Source organism: Plectropomus leopardus, chromosome 4 (genome assembly GCF_008729295.1).
Source record: "Plectropomus leopardus isolate mb chromosome 4, YSFRI_Pleo_2.0, whole genome shotgun sequence".
Classification (NCBI taxonomy): domain Eukaryota; kingdom Metazoa; phylum Chordata; class Actinopteri; order Perciformes; family Serranidae; genus Plectropomus; species Plectropomus leopardus.
In genome coordinates this window covers 34,466,543-34,487,744 of record NC_056466.1, presented here as the reverse complement: position 1 = coordinate 34,487,744, position 21,202 = coordinate 34,466,543, and the positions used below count along the sequence as shown (strand labels likewise).

At 39.9% G+C, this 21,202-nt stretch overlaps 1 protein-coding gene across 1 annotated transcript in view; it reads left to right on the top strand.

Moving 5' to 3' along the window:
- rptor (regulatory associated protein of MTOR, complex 1) overlaps positions 1–21,202 on the top strand; it is a 248,178-nt gene that overhangs the window by 120,516 nt on the left and 106,460 nt on the right. The window contains 2 exon segments of the mRNA XM_042484972.1: positions 6,045–6,104; positions 18,354–18,454. Of these exon segments, the coding sequence (XP_042340906.1) occupies positions 6,045–6,104; positions 18,354–18,454 (161 nt within the window).

The window sequence follows — 21,202 nt, the reverse complement described above, 5'->3', positions numbered from 1 at the left end:
AGTCATTATTGAGGCTTATACTTCAGTGACAAGATATTGTTGTTAATCCATGTTTTGGGGATGTTGGGAGAAGTTTGTCTTCACGCCAGACAGCCCTGAAGTTTTTGCGTTTATCTCTTGAATGGATTAGTGGCTCTTACAGTATCTGTTGTCCACAGCTGCTTTATACTGTGTGACAAGTTTCTCCCTCACACCATGAAATCCCTGCAGGCAGCGAGACTCATGCTGATAAATCTGCAGCTCTGACTGAAGAAGTGACGCAGCAGAGCACAGAGCCATTACACACGACCCCCATCTGACTTCATCAAATCACGTGCACAGGACACCAGACTGCTCCACACTAACCACACACACCTCTACACATATCAGATTGGTCTGTTGTAACCTTATACTCTGCCTGTTTATGTAGGAGAAGTGAGATAACAGCAGGTCAGCAGTCCCGTGCGTCATTTCTTTCTTTCCAACTTTCCTTTTTAGTAGAAGTGATGTGTCATATTTTATTTTTGACATGCATAACAATGCTGCTGTCACATTTTACAGGATGATGTGACCATTTATGACGTTTGATACGGACTAATGCGGTCATAGTAACTGCTTCATCAACAGTTATGTTCAGTTCTTTTCTTAAGCTACTGTTTTTCTACTTTTCTATGACTGATGCTTTTTAGAATTATTTTTAATGCTTGAGGCGAAGATGAGCAATTGTTTATGTTTGACAGTGTCCTACTTTGTGTTGTTAACATTTCCACTACCCCTGAACGCGTTTTTCCTTTGGATGCTGTAAATGCACCTCTAATTAGCAAATACAGGGTTGAATGCGTCATGGAGCTTAAGTGCATTCAGCAGATATTTGACAAAGAGCGGTGGGTTTTAGGTGAGACCAGTGTGAGGACACATCTGAAAAGATGCTTCTCAGGCCTTGATAAAAGCGCTCTCGTGACGTACGGTCTGGTTTCCGCATGGAAAGTGTAGTTTTTATGGCTCAGGCACTGTGATACTCCTGACTGAAAGCTTTATGTTTTCGGGTTGTCCCTTTGTCCCTTTCTTGTGATATATCATGAACTATTTGAGGTAATCTCTTCAAATTTAGCACAAACCTCCACTTGGACTTATTGATAAACTGATTAGATTTTGGTGGTCATAGGTCAAAGGTCAGAGTCACTGTGCCCTGGTCTCATTTTTATGAACACAATATCTCAAGAACAACTCGAGGGATTTTTTTTTCAAATTTGGCACAAACGTTGGGCTCAACACTGAAACGATTCAAATTTGGTGGTCAAAGGTGAAGGTCACTGTAACCTCACAAAACATGTTTTTGGCGTGATACATGATAAGTGACATTTTATATTCAAAAGGTCAAAGGTCAGTTTCATCCTGGAAACATGGTCTGCAAAAAACCTTTTTGGCCATTATCCAATGTTATCCAACGTTATAGATACATAAATAGATAGATACCCATATTATACATGATTAGCATATTCATAGAGCAGTATCTGGACTCTGGACAACTGGACTCTGGATCATATTTTTGTTGGAGCCCAACCAATACTGGATTTTAAGAGCTGGTGCTAACTCAGATATAGAGTAAGAAATCCTGATAATTATATATCAGCGAGTATTTTATCCATCCATACAGGGACTTTTCTCGAATTCAAGGACATATGGGACTGAGCGTGGATCTGTGTTAAGGGGGGCACGGGAATCCTCCTCTGTGATTTATTTATTTATTTATTTATTTTTTTTTTATGAAGAGGATCTATTTGTATGGCATTTAAAAAATGCACGCTGGTTATCACATTTAGACTGAAAACCTTTTTTTTCTACTTCTCCATATCAATTATGAATTGTTATGTTAAAAATATTAGTAATGCATATAACTGATAGAAACAGAATATTTTACAACTGCTATCATTAAAATGTGTTTACTAGAGCAAAAATATTTAAAACTGGGATTTTGATCAACAATATATTATTTTTGAAGAATAAAAATGTATTTGATTCAGGGCTTTTTATTGATAGGCCTATTCCTCATTTTGAAATGTTTATAATTATGGGGCTCGGGGGCTGTGCATTAATCATTTAGGATGTGACACCCCCGTATGTATTTCTATTTCTACATATATTCATATCTATCTATCTCTACATTGCAGATATCCCTAAAAAGTGGTTATCAATCACGTGCGACAAAGATATGTAATGAAGGCAGGATATATTACAGTTTTTCAGTAAATATTACTGTCAAAAGTGACATCGGTGCATCAAACCTGTCAGCTCACTGGGAATATAATCATAAATTAGATGAAGCATCTTTTTCCTGGATTTTGTTCTGTAAAAATACTCTTTCACATTGGCTCATATCAGACACCATATATACGCAGATACAGATATATCTCTGAGAGACCAATATCGGCTGATCAAATCGGCCGACCTATATATCGGTCAGGCTCTAACTTTTGGTCCTCGATAAAAATACACAAGCCAGAGAGAAAAATCTGGGATACAACTTCATATCTCTGATTACCAGTATTCTTTTCATCGCAGTGCATCATTAGTCTGTTTCTGATCATTTGAAAGCACAAACATGGCTTTTTCTGAGGCAAGTTATCAATCAAAATGATTGTAGATACTGCTGTGACAAAATACTCCTCCCTCCTCCTCTCCTTCTCTTTCCTTTCTCATCGCTTCCTTCTCCCATCTCCCACGCCTGAGGGATTTCACATCTCCCTGCACAGGGGTTGGGTGGAAACACGCTCTTGCTGATGCAACCTCCTGCCTGCTCTGTGCTCTATTTACTTTGGCCCGTCTGTCTGTTTCTGCCAGACTCCATTTTTAGTTAATCATCTCTGTTTATGTTGGGGAATTCACTGTATCCCTTTTGCAGCAAGCACAGAGAAAAACATAAAGAAAATATTTAGTCTGTGCTTCAAATGAAATTCAAAAGTAAACTTAGATGTTGTTGTATTGGGGTGAAACAATGATAACACCCGCGCTCCCGACAAACAGCACGGCGCTGGCACGTACCCACGCAGATTTTACACATTGTGGCTTTCAGTCAGAAAGTTTCTGATCATTAAGACTTAGAACAATTCGTCCTGGATCCATCCTTCATCCTCTTTGTTCCTTGAGTGCCGGGCACACTCAGGGCCCGTGCTCGTCTTTAAAGACACAGGCAGTCACACTGGTGTCATGTGGGATCTCATTATTCTCCAGCATCAGGAGCAACTCTTTGAATGTGAACGCCACAGATTACGTCACAGTCAGGGCGGATCAGTCGCTGGATACAAATTCCCAATCCCTGCATGTCCGATGTTCTTTCAGAACTAGAATTCTCTTCCAGGCATGACGGCTGCTTCCGCTGTTGGTGGAGAAAACCAAATCAACTTTATCACCGTGGCCATATACAACAGGCTGAAAAAGGAAGCTCTAAGACAAGCATCAACAAAAAACAATAGCTTTGAACTTTTATCCTTTCAGTTTGAAAAACTTCAGCCAGTAGTACGTACGTCAATTCATTATTTAACCCTTTGAAACCTGAACAAATTGGTTTGATTTCTTTCAAAAACATAGGTAAAAGGTAATGAGCAATGAAGAAACTGCCCAAAATTATAAAGGAACAAGTGACAATTGCAAGAAAATGACCTGAAAATTAGTTTAAAAAAGTAAAAAACAAAACAAAAACACTGGAAAAAGTGCTTAAAAATATAACAATCTTGTAACCTAATTTTAAATATGTAATTATTATAATTCTAAATATAGTTACTTTTTCTTTAGTTATCTTTTTCTTTTCCCCTTATAGTTTTCTAAAAATAATTTTCTGGATCTACAAATTTCCTGTCAAGTTACTCATTTTCCTTTTTCCCATGCTGTTGAAATAAATTTCACCAATCTGTTCAGTGTTAGAAGTTCTGAATACTTGTGAAAGGCGTCTGAAAGCAGTACAAGAAAAGCTATGTAGATTCAGGTTTCAAAGGGTTACCATTCAGCTCATTCGATCTTTTTGTCAAGCCAGGTCAAATTGTCCAGTTTCTACAGTCAGAAATAAGGCTTATGGTGTTAAGGCGATATGGAGTTAATATAATAACGTGATATTTTAAGGCTATATCAGGATACACTGTATAACTTGATATTTTAAAATGGCTTTAAACGAATGTTAACCATAAAATCACTAAAATCCATACAATAGTAACCCAAAGATGAGCATGATGGGTCCCCTTTAAGTTGAGCTGAGTTTTGCATTGAAACTAATGAACACTCCAAACAAACCATTCAGTGTAAGTTTAAGAAAGTGAAACTCTTAAATCAGCCTGATAACATTTCAAGATTCCTGCAGAAAAAGTCTAAAAAACTTCATCAGTTGAAAAATAAGGGAAGTGGAAGAAGTGGTGTTACAATGTCTCAAATCAATCTGTCAGTAACCTTAAAAATGCGAAGACATGCAAAGTAGGATTTTTATGAATAATGTTTTTCTGACGTTTCATTGCAAAATCTCAAAAAATGGGTACGTTTTTAGAGAAAAACAAAAAACAATGCCTCTCGCATTGACCACCAAAAATTCACGTTTCATGTTACAATAAATATTTAGGCTAAATTCTCCCTAGCCTTAAGTATTTCATGTCGAATTATGTTTTTTTGTTTGCTTTTTTTTGGTGCATTTTACGTGCTTTTCATTCTTATTTTTTTTTAAATAATTTTGGATTTGTCCATGCACATGGCACAAATTTTAGCAAGGTTGTGTATTTTTGTTTAATCTGTGAATTTTCAGCTTTGTTGAGTCCAACACTGTAGAAACAAAATTGCTACATTCAGACTGTTAAGTGCATAAAATGCGCCGTTGAAACCCATTTCGATCCTGCAGCCATCAAAGCATAAAAACATGCACTGTATTATTTCTGGGTGTCCTTCTGGGCTTTTGCCTTGGAATTTGTAATTTTTACTATTTTCCACACGATGATATCACTTTTTACGATATGGAGAAAATGCATGCTATTTTTACTCTGTAAACTGTCACAGTCAGTAGTGCTGCAAATCACTGACATATCCCCGACTATGATCATGAAAAAATAAAAATAAAAAGCATGTAGTATATTGAAAATAATTCATTGTTTTTTTGCTCCATATAAAACACAGTGTTATTATGACAAAATCCTGGCATTTATAAGGTTAAAATTTTGAGAATTAATGAATATTTAATATTTATGATTAGGACTGATGTTGGTAAAAAAAACAAATAAAACTCAGTGAAAGTAGAAAGTAATATTAATGTATTTTTTATAGCCTTATTTTAAAAAGTGCATTTTGTTTGCAGAGCAGTATGAATATAAGTATTTGACAAAAAATAATAATGTATAAAAATCAATGTTGCAGCTAATCATTGACATATCCTTGTCTGTGATAATCCAAAAAAAAAAAAAATACTATATATATACTTAGCATGTAGTATATTCAAAATAATTCAGTTTTTATGTATTTTTTCATCAAAAAATATAGCGGTATCATGACAACAACCTGGCATTTAAAGGGTTAAAATTCTGAAAAGTATTGAATATGTGATATTTATGATTAGAAGCGATGTTGTTAACTCAATGAAAGTCGAAAATTAATGTAAAATATACATACCCGCTCTCCTCCAGGTGTGCTCTGGCTTGCGGCGAGCCCCAGCGTCGAGCTGCGTGTCTGTCGAGGCTCCGAACGGCCACCTGCTGTGACTTACAGTTGGGCCGACCTGTCAGAGCTAACCACGCGCAGTAAACAATAACCCCCCTGCCAGACGCTGCAGAAATACGACCGTGCTCCCCACCGCCTGCATCCTCCCCTCTGACTGTAAACTCAGCCAAAATACACTTATCAACGTGCTCAGTGGTTGTAATCCTTGAAGCTCTCATTTTTCATTTGAGTGTTTTATCCGCTGATTGTCTCTCTTGTAGGCCGTAAAACGAGCACTGTGGAGGCCAAACGCTTTTATTGCTTTGTCTCGTCTGTGAGCACCTCTTTGTTGTCTGTCCAACTCTTATCAGCAGCTTCTCTTTGTCTGTGTTTTTTTTCAGGTTTTGTATGCAGAAGAGTGCCAAGTTGGTGCCGGGGGTGACGTTAGACCTCATCGAGAAGTAAGTGGCACTCCACTGCCGTTCTAAATAAACACAAAAATAATCTCTCTGTCGCACCTCTTTCCCTCCGACTGTCTGTCTCTCTCAAGAGGGCGCAGTCTAGAGAGATCATTATCCTGTTTTCCCCGTGTCTGTCTCTCTTCGTCTATCTCCCTGTCTGTCTCGTTTGCTCTCTCCTCCTCATTGTCAGCCCTCTCTCTGTTGTTTTCCATCCTGCAGGTAGAATCCTCTGCCTTTGTTTCCCCCCTCACAGCCAAAGCGGCAGTAGTTTGGCAGATTTAAAGCTGCACATTTCTTCAGTAAACCTGTGGGTGCCAGGCGGCTGCGTGCAGAACATCTCTTGCTCTTAGGCACATATTGAGTGATATTAGCGCTCAATATGGATGTCATATCCAAAGTTTTAGTAGTTTCACAGAACCATCAGGGGTGGCTTTTCTTTCTTTTTTTCCCTTCCTTACGTGCGGGGGAGAGTAAAATGACACCCATAAACTAAGTTGGTTGAGGAGGTTTTAGAAGCATTAAGTAACTTAAAAGCAGACTGTCATAGCTCAGCAGAAAAATACACCTTTTTTGGAGAGTGCCTTGAGGTGCTACACTTGAAGAGCGGCTTAGCAGTCTCTGCATGACGTCTGCTGAAGGTTAATAATCATTGCGTGTACACACACGTGCACACATGGCACCTGCACATCTGTACCTTCCACTTGACTTAATTAGTTCTTGGCTGAGGGTTTATGCAGAGACACTGTGTGCTTCTGTGCTCTTTCCTGTCCTGTGTGTCCTTGAGAGCTGTTGTCATTGTTTGAAAACAGTGTGTGTGCTTATTCAGACTCCATCTGACAGGAGCTGTCCCACAGTCACTACGTTTACATGCACAAAGTAATCCAGACTTTCTACCAAAAAGTCTATATTTCTGCAAAGCTGTTTGTGTGGCTAATGTCAATGAATTTTCCTCCAAGGGGCTGTTTACAGTTCTTACATGAAAAATTATACTTTTGTTACCGTTTGGCCTTTTGTTCACACAACAACAGCGTTTCGGAGGCCTGAAGATGCAATGTTTTGAAACCAGGTTCCTGAGTGTAATCTTTTGAAAACGCCACCCCTTCTGTCGCCATGTAAACTGGCAATGCGCGGGTCCTGTGAGAACGAGGACGTGACGACCCCACTTCACACTTCTGTGGTGTGTCATTACAAAGTTACACTGCCAGCTACTGGCCTGGCATGCATACTGAAGCGTTATTGGTTGTTTTTGTGGATCCGTGTACACTAGGATCCTTTTCACGATGTTATCATATGAATGCAGGATTTTTGCATATTAAGTAGGGCCTCTCTCATCTAAAATTAACATGCCCTAAAGTGTCATTTACCATGTCATGTTTATAGAAAAGTGAAACAGCTGAGGCTGCTTATCATTTTGCTTCTTTGCATCAAAATAGGATGTTTTTTCAAAGTTTCCTTGCCGCTGGTGAACTTGTTGCACCGTGTGAAGAAAGCCTGCCTCTTTTTTTCCTTCAACCACCTTCTTAAAAGATCAGAGTGGTGATGTTTGTACAGATCCAAAAACCTGTGGATATCCAAGTCTTTCATAATATTTAAAAGCAGCTGTGTTTCTCCTTCTGACCAGAAATGTTGAATTTTCTTTTGGACATGCATCTCTAAACCTCAGCCTTTTTCTCTGTTGAGGAGTTGGTTTGTGTACAATGTGACCATGTACAATCACGGACATGACAACGAAAGTAAACCTTAAACACGCAAGAGGCCGTGTATTGAAAACTGTGCCAAAAAAAAACCAAAACTATTGAGACACATTTTCCAACTGTGCTGTATACATGTCCAAATAATGCTGTTAAAAACCAAATAATTGGGGAACATGCCATACGTCTTAATTGGAAAATGAAAAAATAAGCCCTAATACCAAGACACATCTTCAACTGTACTGAGCATGTCCAGAAATCTCTTTTATTAGTAAGATTAATTTCCTCCATGAGGTCGTCAAATAGAAGAAATGAGCAATGTTACCCCATCAAAACACCTTCTACAGATTGACAGGTTATTCCATATGAGGAGTGACTTTGTTTGTATTGTATAGGCTTCACTTCTGGGTAAGTCTCATTTCGTCTGCCTTTATATACAGTCTGTGCTGTACACAATCAGATATTCAGTTTTATTGGGAAATATGTCACAGTGCAGAAGCTTAAGACACTAGTTTCCATTTCACGGCGACGTCAGTGTTGTAAAAAAGGCAATTTTTTTCATTCATTCTATTTCCATCATGCCACTTGATTGTGGGATTTCGCAATGCAGTGTATAATCACACACTGGAGTGAAATGATGCCGCCATCGTTTATTTCTGTGTAAAAATGCAGGGGTGCTATAAAGAAGGGACTTTGTTGCCGCCCTATAGTGCAATCTCAGTGTAAAAGCAGCTTCTGTCTGCACAGATTTTTTCCTTTATTAAAAGCCTTCTAGTACTCAAAAGACCCCATTCCTTTCTTTTCTGGTAGGCTTTTAAATTAAAACATCTCTAGAGCCCCCTTTCCACTGCACAAAAAACCCACTAACCAACTTTTTACTACTTTTGATAAAATGGAAAAAAAGTTACTATCAGCATTCACACCTGCATCATATGACTCTGTAGTAGCCAGAGGTCTTTATCAGCTCCAGGTCTGATAGGCATTGATGGAAACACAACACAACCAACTAGATGCATTGATGCCCCGGCAAAAGAATACTGTCCGACATCGCACAACCAGTGCTAATATATTGATCTAAATTGGTTGGCACCAAGTTTGAAGGAGAGATTGAATAAGTAAGAGATAGATGAATAACAACTGCAAAGTTTTCACAGGCCTCCATCCATGCTGCTCTCTACTGTTATCCTGTTCTCCAGTCTGTCTGCGATATCGAACTCTACACACCACAAAAAAAACAAAACACACACACACACAGAAAGGTGTACTTGTCTGTTGCAGAGCCGTGTAAACAGCTCTCCTCTACTGGCAGTGGGAGAGGAGTCTATAGCTTTGATAGTACCTTTTGCACACACTAAAGAAGGCACTAATTAGTCCTATGTTCCTACAAGAGCAATGAGGATTATCCATAATTTGAACATGTTTCTCATTTCTTCACGTCTTATGTGTCACTGTTCCTCCTTCTTTTATCATTTAATCATCTTTAACAATTAGTAATTTTTACTTGCAGTTACTTTCAGTTTTTCTTTGATTTTCTTTTCACCGCCTTGGGCCTGTTCCTATTCCTCTTCTGTCAAAGACCCCTTCCCCCACAGCGGATAAGAATTACGCAGATTCCCCAGTACTGTATGTTGAGCTATTGGAGTACGGGAAACCACTAGAGCGCTGACGAACACCTTTGAAGAAGAAAAACCTTTTTCCATTTCGTCTTTCACTGTTTTTTTCCACATTCTCAACCTCGCCAACATCAGTCGGTGGGTTTGACAACACTGAAGCTCTCCATTCATGCACAAGTTCTCATGTCCTCTTCATCTTTTATCGCTCGTCTCAGCAGAATAAAGAACGAGCTTCTGTGGTGAGGGGATAAAGTAATTTATGACCCGCTCGCTGTAAGGGGAGTTTTAGCACCCACAAACGTCACAGCAGTTTACGTCAAAGACGGAGCTGTTAAAAGCACCTGATTTCATTGTTCCGTTGGGCATTAGTAACACTGAATAGAAACATCAGAGACGTGACAGTTAAACAATGGTTTGGGAGTCAGTCTGCAACCTTGAGATTAAAATTCAAACAGGTTTCTGTCAAGGACAGACAAACTGTGATCTGAATCTAAAGCTACAGTCACCAACCAATCACATGTTGGGCTTGAATGAAGTCACCCTTAGACCAACTCATGCTAAAGGAGTCCTTAATGCAGTCATCCTATATTCAGGGTTTGTTTTATCATGAAAAAGCTGCAACAGTCATGGAATTCGAAAATAGCAATTACCAGGCCTGGAAAAGTTTTGGAAAACTAACTTGGAACTTGGACATTTCGGTCTTTAAAATTTGCCTCAAATTGCAGAAGAAGTCGTGAAAATGTATCAGTAAAAATGTTTATGAACCCTGGTTATTGTAGACTTGATTGCTGTGATGACCTCTCAGTGTCCGTGGCTACGACAAGCAGAAAATGCTTTCTCTTTTCCTTTTAAAGAAAAGCTCCCTTCAGGCTGTGGGGTGAAGCCGTCACACACAGGCTGTTGTGCTGGTGCGTTTTTTAAGATCCAGTGCTGTGCTACTCATGTTAGCTGTCTGCTTTAGACACGTACACAGCACGGCTGTATTCTAATACAAAGCCAGTGAGGTTAAGAGACAGAGCTTTGCAGCAGAAAAGTGCTGACCTGTTCTGTGTTAGTCTGTATGCTCCACCAAAATTGGATTTGAGATGTTGTCGATTCCAAACAATATTGAAAAACTAATAAAATGTCAAATTCATGAGGTAGGTGACCTTGAAGTGAAGTACAAGCATGGAAATATTAAAGGTGGGATTTCATACAAGAAAAAAAACAACAACTGAAAGTACAAGGTTTGAAACTTCCAGAATATTTGTGGAAAGAATTTAAGTAAAATTATGAAGTCAAAAATCTCATTCACTAAAATGCCCCAATGAAGTGGTGAGAGAAAAAAGGTTTTACTGCACGCTCTTGATGTTTCAGCCCTGAACATGACTGCAGATGGCTTTTTTAATCAGTGGGGGGTCAGTGGGAACCCTGATGCTTGAGTTGCGGTTTTGCTTCATTGCATGTTGTCCAGAGGGCTGAATGTTGACTCAGCTGATGTCCCTTACAGTTAAATAATGGATAGTCTCAGAGCTCATAAATGAAAAATGGAAGCAAACACACTTGCCATCTCACCTCTCTGCTCTGTAAAGCTGGGATGTAATTCTGATTGAAGCCTAATGATACAGTCCAAACATTTTTAAGGGATGCTTCATGAAAACAGGAAGTATCACAGAAACAGCCTTTCAAACAGACATTTTCAGGATTCAACAGAAGACAACTACATGATATTAGCCGTTCTACACTGACTGATCAAAGCGGGATTATAACGTTAAGCCAGAAAGACATGACCATGAGCGGCTCAAGTGTGACATTTTGATGACGTGTTTATGTTTGCGACCCACCGGTATAATGCAGGTTATAGCAGCTAATTCAGAGAAGAACAGCAGCATGAGATTCAGCAGATTCTGGAGCTCCTTTCCCTCCAAGCAGAGGCTGAGATCATCTGTCATATCAGAGACAGTTAATGATTGTAACAGACATGTTATGCTTTTGTTATTGTTTATAAAGCACTGCCGATTCATGTGTTACATGTCACACTTGTCATGCCTTTTTTGATCACGGGATGATGCTGCTGTGGTTTGGTTCTGTGTAAAAGTGCAGTGGTGTTGTAAAGGGCGGGACTTCATACAAGGCCTAAAGCCAATTTCAGGTTTGCACATTAAGCGTGAGCTACAGTATGTCAAGCTTAAAGCGCAATCTCTGTCTAAAAGCGGCCATTAACTTGTCAGATGACTTTGTAGTATCCTACTAACAACAACACCTAAATCCCACCAGATTTCTTTTCTTTGGAGGCTTCAGCAGAGATGCAGGGCAGCTTGTTATTGCTCTTCTATGGTGATTGTTCTCAAATAGTATTCAAAGCAGCTTTGTTTCCTTTGTTATCATTTTGCTGCGTCCAAATGACTCACATGGTCCCGAGCATGAGCATGAGCTAATGGGCATTACACTCACTGACCACTCACTGGGCACGTCTTCACACCTTTAAAGGTCATGCACAGTTGGAAAGCTTGTATCGGACACTCATGGCTCTGGAAATATTACAAACATTAGTTACGTAATGCATTCAGCATAATGTCAGCTTTGAGTAGTTGTGTGCTGTTGATTTGTTTATTAATTTGATCATTCCTCTGTCTCTCCTCCATCTGTGCGCCCTTCTGTCTCTGCTGCCCACATACATCCAACACACATTCTGGCCGCGTCCAATCACAATGGGCTTTTAGATAAGAGAGTCACGATGCGAGCGCATGTGGATTTTACCTGCTTACAGTACGCTCGGATCTGTCTGCGGCTCCAGGACCTCCCACTACTTCCCTCACATTCAGCTCCACCAGGCTTCCTTTCACACACACTCATCACTGCTTTTTCATCTCTCCTGGGGCCGACACAAGTGTGGTGGGTTGATCCCGATTCACAGTCTCCCTCTGAGTCTTTCACGGAGCGTCCCCACCCCCGACCCCCCAGCGGGCAGGGCCTATCCACCCCCTTTAGTGTCTGACACCGTCTGTACTCCACTCAGTGGGAGGTCTCTAGAGTTACTCTTCATTAGTGGAGGAATCATATCACTGAAAGCACCTCAGAATTTATTATGCCCAGGAGATTCGTTATTGATCCCTTAAGGTAATACTTTATTCCCACGCTCCACAGAGACGTCAGAGAGAAGAATCTGCTCTCCAGCAGCATCCCTGCAGGTGCTTCTGTACAATTTGGCTCGTTGCTCAACAGAAGAGCAACAGCTTTTCTTCAGGACTGTGTGACCCTGTTATTGTATCCAGACATATTCAGATTGTTTATTGATCCAGCTCAGGTAAGGCTCCATGTTAGGCATTAGAAGCTATAAAGTACCTTTTATATTTCTGCCCTATATCAAAGTTCAGTGGTAGCAATGGAGCCAGTTTTATAAAGCTTCACTGATACCCTTTTCTCACCAAAATTAGCATGTGCACACAGGTTTTTCAAACATGGGTGAACTCACCGCTTCAGAGCGGCCTTTTTGTCAGCTTGTGTATGTCTGTGAGTGTCAGTTGTCTTTGTGGTGTGACCGTGCGACATCACAGACAGGCAGGATAACAGGTAAACAGTAGACAGCAGTAGCATCAGTGATTTTAGAAAACTTTTCAGTGGTTTCTTCTCTTTACTTTTCTCTTACTGATGAAGACACCCTTTCAAACCAGCTGCAGATTTATTTGGATCGGTGTTTTATCACTGTTTTAGGAGGAGACTGACGGTAATTAGTGACTGTGCATCATTGCATCTCGCTGGTTAAGGAGCTGAAAGTAGCGTGTTCACTCGAGTGTTGTGTTCCCATCAATGCCGATCGGAGCTGGAGGCAATAAAAACTCATGTTTACTGCAAAGTCATTTGACCTGGGTGTGAATGCTGTATTTTCGTTACATTAAAAAGGCCTGCTTAATACCCATACACACCTGCAGCTCACCTGCAGTGCTGTGCTATGTCTTTTCAAAAGCCATCACGTGGCTTCATGTGTCATTTAAAGGCTTTGTAATCTTGTGGTGTACTGGGGTGTTGTAGACGTGACACACAGTGGCTCACATTTCTATGGTTGGCAAGGCTCTGTGTGAACTTGTCACTAGTAAGATAGGTTAGGTGAGGCTGTTTTTCATCACCACTCTGGTGAGGTACCTCACACACTGATCCAGTGCTAAATCTGCCTTTCATCCAAAAACTTGTGTCGTAAATTCCACGGCTTATTTATTCAGTTGTATGCACAAGCTTGAATAACATGTATTTTTAACAAAACCTTGTGATTTAGAACACTGGTGCACAAACAGTCTCATGCATGGTTGAGTAGGCATGCTCAGGGCGAGCTACATACATGCAGAAGGATTTTAAATTGTAAGGTTTTAGCGAAACTATTGCTCAGCAAAGATGGGAAATACAATCAGACTTTATCTATTTAAACCCGTTTTTTTTCTTTTTTTACAGCCCTCTTGTTTACTATGCCAGTATAACTTCTTCTTAGGTGCTCACGGTTTCTGTAAAATGAGCTCAATGACTGAATGGTAGAGAATCTTACCAACCTAGCCATGTGTTTAGCATGTAAATACTAACAAAAGTTTACAGCTAACTAAGTTCCTAAGGGTAGCTAAAAACCCCTTACTTATACATGTAAAGAACTTCTATAAAATGAACTGCATGGCAACCAGACTAGGGTTGAGACAGGCCTTTATTTGTCAAAATGTGTCTTTACAGCGGACAAGTAAAAAGGACTGGGGGTTTATATTTGAGGTTTTACGGTAGGCACAAGTGGAAACATGAATGAAGCAGAAAATTTAGCATAACTAAAATGGATCAAAAACAAGAAATTGTTTCAAATGCTGAGTATTTTGATGGATGACATGAGAGTGAACACCTCTGAAGGCATGTTTCCAGCCTGTTTAATAATTCATCCATCAACAATATCTGTCCATCCGTTCACCAATACACCGTCCTTTTTCCCTCCTGAAAGATATTACACTGAGTGGATACGGAGCGAGGATATGAACTGCTGAGTGTTCATCCTTAGTGCTGACTTGCCAAACACCTCTGGCAGCCACTCAAAGTGCTCAGGAGCTGGCCGGCCCTCGTGGTTATACAGTGGGGTTGTACCTGCCAGGAACCTCACAGCTGCTATTATTTGTCATTTAGAGGTGGAAATGGGAGGTTCAGGGCAGGAGAAGGTCACACTCTGAGTGTAGTTAGAAGTCATTTGTTGGGCTGCTGATTGACTTTATATGCCAGGTGCCAGACTTTTGGGCCTAATATACGTTGTCAAAGTCATGATTTGCTCTTATTGATTGGTGTTTAGCAAGTTATGTATCAGTATATAGTATGTCAGTTATTGTTAGATAATTCATAGAACTATATTTGATTCTTCTATATCAAGGAAAAGACATGCTCTTGGCAGCGCTCCAGTACACCAACTAATGATAATAAAACCACAGTGGGAACAAAGTGTTTGGGAGTGACAGGAGGTGATGACATTCCTGGAAAGGAGAGAAAATTGGAAGAAAACACTTCAACATATCAATGTTGTGCAATAAATGTCACAATTTTTGACCCAGTCAGGCCAAGACCCTATTATTTTAGATACACCCATCAGCCAAAACATCAAAACCTCTGGTGGGTGAAGTGAAAAACTTTGATAATCTCATCACAATGCAAAGATTTGTTGGAAAAAAATGTGTCCTTGCATACAGTTCACTTCAAGCACTTCATCCACCCTTACACCGTTTCAGACCAAGTTCAACCCCTCATCGCAACCACACTTTCCAAAGGCTGTGCCCCCCCAGCAGGACAGTGCCCCGTGGCCTCTGAACATGACAGTACGGTCAAGGCATCCACCTAGCCTCAAATTTCCCCACATCACAATCTGAGCAAGCATTTGTAGGATGCGCTAGTATCCCAGATTTACCCTTGATCCATGGTGAGGCCTCTTTGGATCAGACTCTGACCTGTTGAGGCATGGACACAAGATGCAGTATAAGCTGCATGAGTTGTGTGAGCGAAGTGCATTTTCACTAAAACCTTACAATTTAAAATCCTTCTGCATGTATGTAGCTCGCCCTGAGCATGCCTGCTTCACTGTGCATGAGACTGTTTGTGCACCAGTGTTCTAAATCACAAGTTTTTGTTAAAAATACATATTATTCAAGCTTGAGCATACAACTGAATACATGAGACTTGGATTATACTACACAAGTTTTTAAATAGCTATTTTGGTTTTTTCTGCAGCTGTTAAACTTGGATGGCTATGACTTTGATTCATCAGGACTTTTCTCCGTTTTTGGATTCTTTGTTTAGCGTGGAGGCATGCGAGTAAAGCTCAATTCTAGGTAATACCACATGAAGAATTGATATACAGAAGGTCATTTTGGAGATGAAGTAATCCTTTAAACATACAAAGACATCCTTGCCTGTAAGTAGCACTGTTAGCTTTAATGTTCAGAGTTGTGAAAGTTTTAAGAAGTGCTTTAATTTCTCCTCACTTTTCTCTACATTCTTACATTCATTTAAAGCATGTCATCTCTTTTCTCTTTACTCCGACACAAATGACTCACTTGCTCACATTAACTGTAATAACTGAGTCAGCTCGTGTTTGCCCTCATCCTCCTGTCTTCTCCCTCAGCTTTACATAGTGTTCTCTAAAAAGCATCGACTCAGTGTGGTAAAGGTAATTTTCTCGGCTTAGCTACAGTGATTACTGTCATGTCATCTTGGGCTGTCTGAAAGAGATTCCCCTGCTCTCATTTCCATGTTGCTCCCACTCTCCTGTCACAGAATCACATTTTGTAATGCCAGATTCTGAGCAGAGGGGTTCTGTAAAAACAGATGAATGTTGGCTGACTTGACACGTGTTTCTCTAACACACTATATACGTAGATACACTGCTGTGTGGATACTGTACCGTAGTCATGCTCACTTAAGACTTAGGAGTGTTTCAGGACTTCTAATATCCTCAGATAATGAGATGTCAATCGCTGATTCTGTTCCTCCATTTAAGTACAAAAAAAATCCTCTCACAAAATATGACACAGTAACTTTAAATACATTAATGCTCTGTGAGTGAAGTGTGTTTACCAATCTCATGGAAAGCAGTGATAATGACACACTAGAACAAACAATGAGTGGGTTTCCATTAACCCTCAAATTGTGCAAATTGAAATTACGAATATAAAATTGTTTTTACACGAAAAAGTCATATTTCGAAAAACTGCAATGGAAATACTTTTTTGGCTTTTCTAAGTCACATGATGCTATGGCTATGTGCTTGTCAGTCGGAACTGGCTCCCTCATGATGCAGCAGGAGCTACAAGAGCTGTTTCTGCATCACATAATTCTTCAAAAGTTGATCATCTTGAAGTTTTTAATCTGCAGTTCCTCTGTGAAATCGTGGACTATTACCTCCCAGAAATCCCTCACATGTGGCTGCTCCCACGTATAAGGGGCTCACCTCTTCATTATGGCTCCATAACACGCCTATGTGGCCTTGTATTGGAAATAATGACAGCTAGTGAGGTGGCTGCAATAGAAATAAAGCTGCTAATGTTTGAGCATCCATCACCATGCTTCTTAGAATGTTATCACCAGAGGAGAAGTCACAGTACATCACTCAGTGGAAACAGTCATCTCGCAATTGTGTTTTATTGACAATAATAATATATATTGAAAATATCACTTAGTTTTTGCACAAATCTGTAATGGAAACCTGCCTAATAATACAGTATTGACACATTAGATGGCAAATAAACACATAGAAAAAATAAAAATGAACACAAAAGCTTTCATTTACGTCACAAAAAAAGAAGTAAACACTCTGATTGTGCTTTGGTGTTGTGACAAGAAACTTTTGTGTCCTCAGCTTTTAGCACCTACTGTAACTTCTTCCAACTTCTCTCTGTTCTGGTGATAGCCGTGGCCGAATGCATTATGTTTCAGGTTGTTCGCCCATCTGCAATATCTTCGAATGTGGAACAGACACCCACTGTGTTGTGTGGATGCGCCGATCAGCTTGTTCGATTTTGGTGTTGGTTTTTCATGCTCTTATTATGACAACATTTCACACAGTTGTCTAAAAGGATAAATTAATGGAAGTGATGGAATTTTATATCCACAAGGTCAAAGGTCAACTTCATTTTGACATCATAATGTCCTGAAAATACACTTTCCAGGTAATTACTCATCATATCTTAGGATCAGAAGGAAAGACATTTAGTCGGACACTGAACTGGTGACACTAATCTTAGTTGTCCACCTTAAAACTGTGCTGATTGTAGAGATCATCTGTGTGTGAAGCATCCATGTTTTCACAGACATGGACATAAGCTAAAACCGAAGTGTAAAACTGTGAGGTGGTAATTCTGCTTTATTTATGAAAAGGCATCCATTTTTAGATCCTGCAGCTATTGGTGCCAAATACCAGCAAAGGTCATTTAGTTGTGAATGTAATTAAGGATAATAAGGGGATAGGACGAGCTCCTACCAGCTGACCAGATGCTGTGGTCAGTTTGCAGGTTAACAATATTAAAACACAAAATTTGCAAAATCAGATTTCCCAAACCAAATGTGTCAGCAGAGGTGTTAAATGTCATCGATCAGACAGAGTTACAGGAAGTATTCTTCTATTGGGCCGATGCTTCTGGGATCAGTTTGTCTCCCTGTGTACATCTCAGGTATAATCTTAACAAAATACCTTATTCTCTGTGTGCTTGTACCTGCTGTAGCTCTGTGTCTCAGCTCTCGGCCAACAGTAGCTCTTGTGTGTATAAGCAAACATGAATATCCAAAGTTTCATTCATCGTTAGTCTCTGTGAGTGAGAGCCTAAATGCCTGTAAATATGAATGTCTTCAGATGTGTTGTGATAATGGTAGTGAGCAGTTGCCACTTTGTGCTCTGAGTCAGCTGTGGGACATACAGTGAGCATGGCTGACACACTGCCATCTGTGTTGTCTTGTGTGTGCTGCAGGATTCCTGGCAGGCTCAACGACAGACGTACTCCCCTCGGAGAGCTCAACTGGATCTTCACAGCCATCACCGACACCATCGCCTGGAACGTGCTGCCTCGAGGTGAGGTTTTAAACACACTTTAACATACAGACACACACACACACACACACATTAGGGATGCACAGTTAAACTTGTTTCATCAAATGTCAACATTTTATTTTCCACAGTTACCAATCTTTGAAAATTTAGAACAACTGAGTCTGTTTTTGCAATTCAGGCCATCACTAACATCAGGTATGATATCACTGTACTCAACAAGGTAGTCAATAAAAATTAAAACACAATGACATTGCTAAGTCCCCTCCCCACTAACAATCATAGTTTGACTAGTATTTGATAGTATAACTAGCATGGAGCACAGCAGGTCTGGGGTTAGGGTTAAAGTTTGAGTTGTGGTGTCTCTTTTTTTGGATGGACCGAAGCATGTGAGGCCAGCCCTATGAACAGGAAACTCTGTGAGTGAGTGAGTGATAAAGGTGACCATTGGTCAGTGTGACTGATGGTGTCCCATTGCTGTTTCCCCATTGGCTGTTTTTCTTTCGAAATAAATAGGCGCAGGCACCGTGGACACTCTGACAGGCGCTGACAGTCCTGTATTACTGTCACATTATTCCTCATTCTCTGTAAGCAGTGTCACATGGAAACATGATGGGAATAGCAAGTTAGACAGCTAACGAGCCATCCGCGGCCATTCTGTTAGTTTTGGACAGAGGAGGGAGAGGATCACCTCGTCAGTTTGTTTGAGGAACAATTGTGTCCGTAACATCTGAGCCTTACATTTATTTAAAGTTATTAACTGATTCGTGTAACAGTGTCAGAACAGGTGGCCCTGCCGTTATAAATTGAAGATGAAAATCAAACAACAATTGAAAATGAAGTGAGTATTACACGTTACAGTGTCAGACCAGCTGTTGCCAAGAATTATCTCTTTGTTAATCAGCGGCGAGAGGATGATTCACAAACTCTCTGTATCAGCGGAGCTTGGTTCTGATAGCAGCCAAAGGCAGCGCAGCCTCCACCATTCACACGGGGACGTTCATCCCCGGGTCCAAGCAGAGCTGCCGCTCCAGAGAAAGCATCTCCACTCCGCTGTGTCAGTGTGTCTAACATTATGTGTACTGTTCTCCATTTCAAGATGTATTTAGGCTACATGAATTTTGGGCTGGAGCTCAACAACACATTTTGTACACCTCTGGTTCCCAACCTGGAGGCCAGACCCCAGTGTGAGTTCCCAAAGCTTCCCAGGGCGTTGTGAGGCCTTCTTCATTTTAAGGGCTAATTTTAAGGAACTTTTAAAAATATATAAAATAAAATTAATAGTAGGCCTATCTCAGCATTTCATTAATTTCTGCAAAGATACTGTAAGTAAATGCAGTTGTAATGTTTTTTATTTAGATTAATGTTCAAGATATCGGTTTTAAAGAAATGTAAGTATATGTAATGATTGTAAGTAAATCAAATCCTATAAAAAGTTTAAATTAGTTAGTTCCAATATCAGGAAAAGTATACCAGCCATATACTAGGTTTTAACCCTGGTCTTGTCTCTCTAAAACACATATAACAAGTTTGTTTCAACCTCACTCCTTCTTCACTTAAACTGTTTCTTTACACTTCTCAAATGATAAAAGGAAATTGCCTAAAAAGTGCTTAAAAGTTATAATAATTTGGTAAACTAACTAATAATATATGTTTATGATCATTATGAATATATAGCTGTCTCAACTTTTTCCTTAGCCTCTTAAAAAAAAGAACATTTCTAAAACTACTAATTTCTTGAAATTTGAGGGGCATTTCTTTCCAGGTTGCTCTCTGCCCTTTTTCTCTTTTTTTAAAAGATTATAGGCTTTTAGCCTTTATTTGACTGAACAGATATTAGTGTGAAAGGGAGAGGAGAGAGAAGAAGAGAATGAGGTGACGACATGCAGCTAAGGCCGAGGCCGAAATTGATCCCACGGCCGCCAAGGCGAGGACGCAGCCTGTGTACATGGGATTCCTGCTCTACCACCCGAGCTACTAGACGCCCCTTTTCCCATGTTTTTGAGAGAACTCTAATCAGTTTGCTCGGGGTTCATGGGTTTATATACTTGTGAAAGGCATCTAAATGCAGTAGAAGAAAAGTGATTTCAGTCTAGGTTTTCAAAGGGTTAATCAGCAGCCCATTGCTTCAAAAGTTATAATGAGTGATATATGATTAATATGTATGGTAAATCATTGTAAACTCTATGCAGAGAAATGCAGGTGACTTCACTTTTGGGACTTAGTTTATAGCAATATCGTTGTGCTCTCAGATGTGACATTAACTTTGGTGAGTACAATACTATCATAAGTAAAAGAAACTGGGCCAAAACTATGAAAACAAGTACTGGTGTTAAAGGTGATGGAAAGACACACTTGTAAAGTAACGGCGCAGTTTTGAAACTGTTAAAAAACAATCTTTACTTCAGCATGTCTAGCCAATGATGAAAAATGAAAAGAGCCGCATGTTTCAGCTCACTGGGAGCCCAAACTGGGACACCTAATAAAAAACAGCAGTGAAGCATCAGCAATACTAAAACTTTGGGAAACTCCCCAGTGGTTGAAAATAGTGAAGATGTTGATATAAAATGCCAGGAGTGCAGTCAGTGCAGGTTGGCTCCTCAAATGGAGATTAATTGTGTTTAGAGAGTGGAGTGCAGTAACTGGGGATATCATTTTAACCGTAATTTGGCGACCGTCACAGCAAGTATTTACACACACACACACACACACACACACAGAAGCAAATCTGTATGATGACAACACATTCATACTCACACACACACACACACA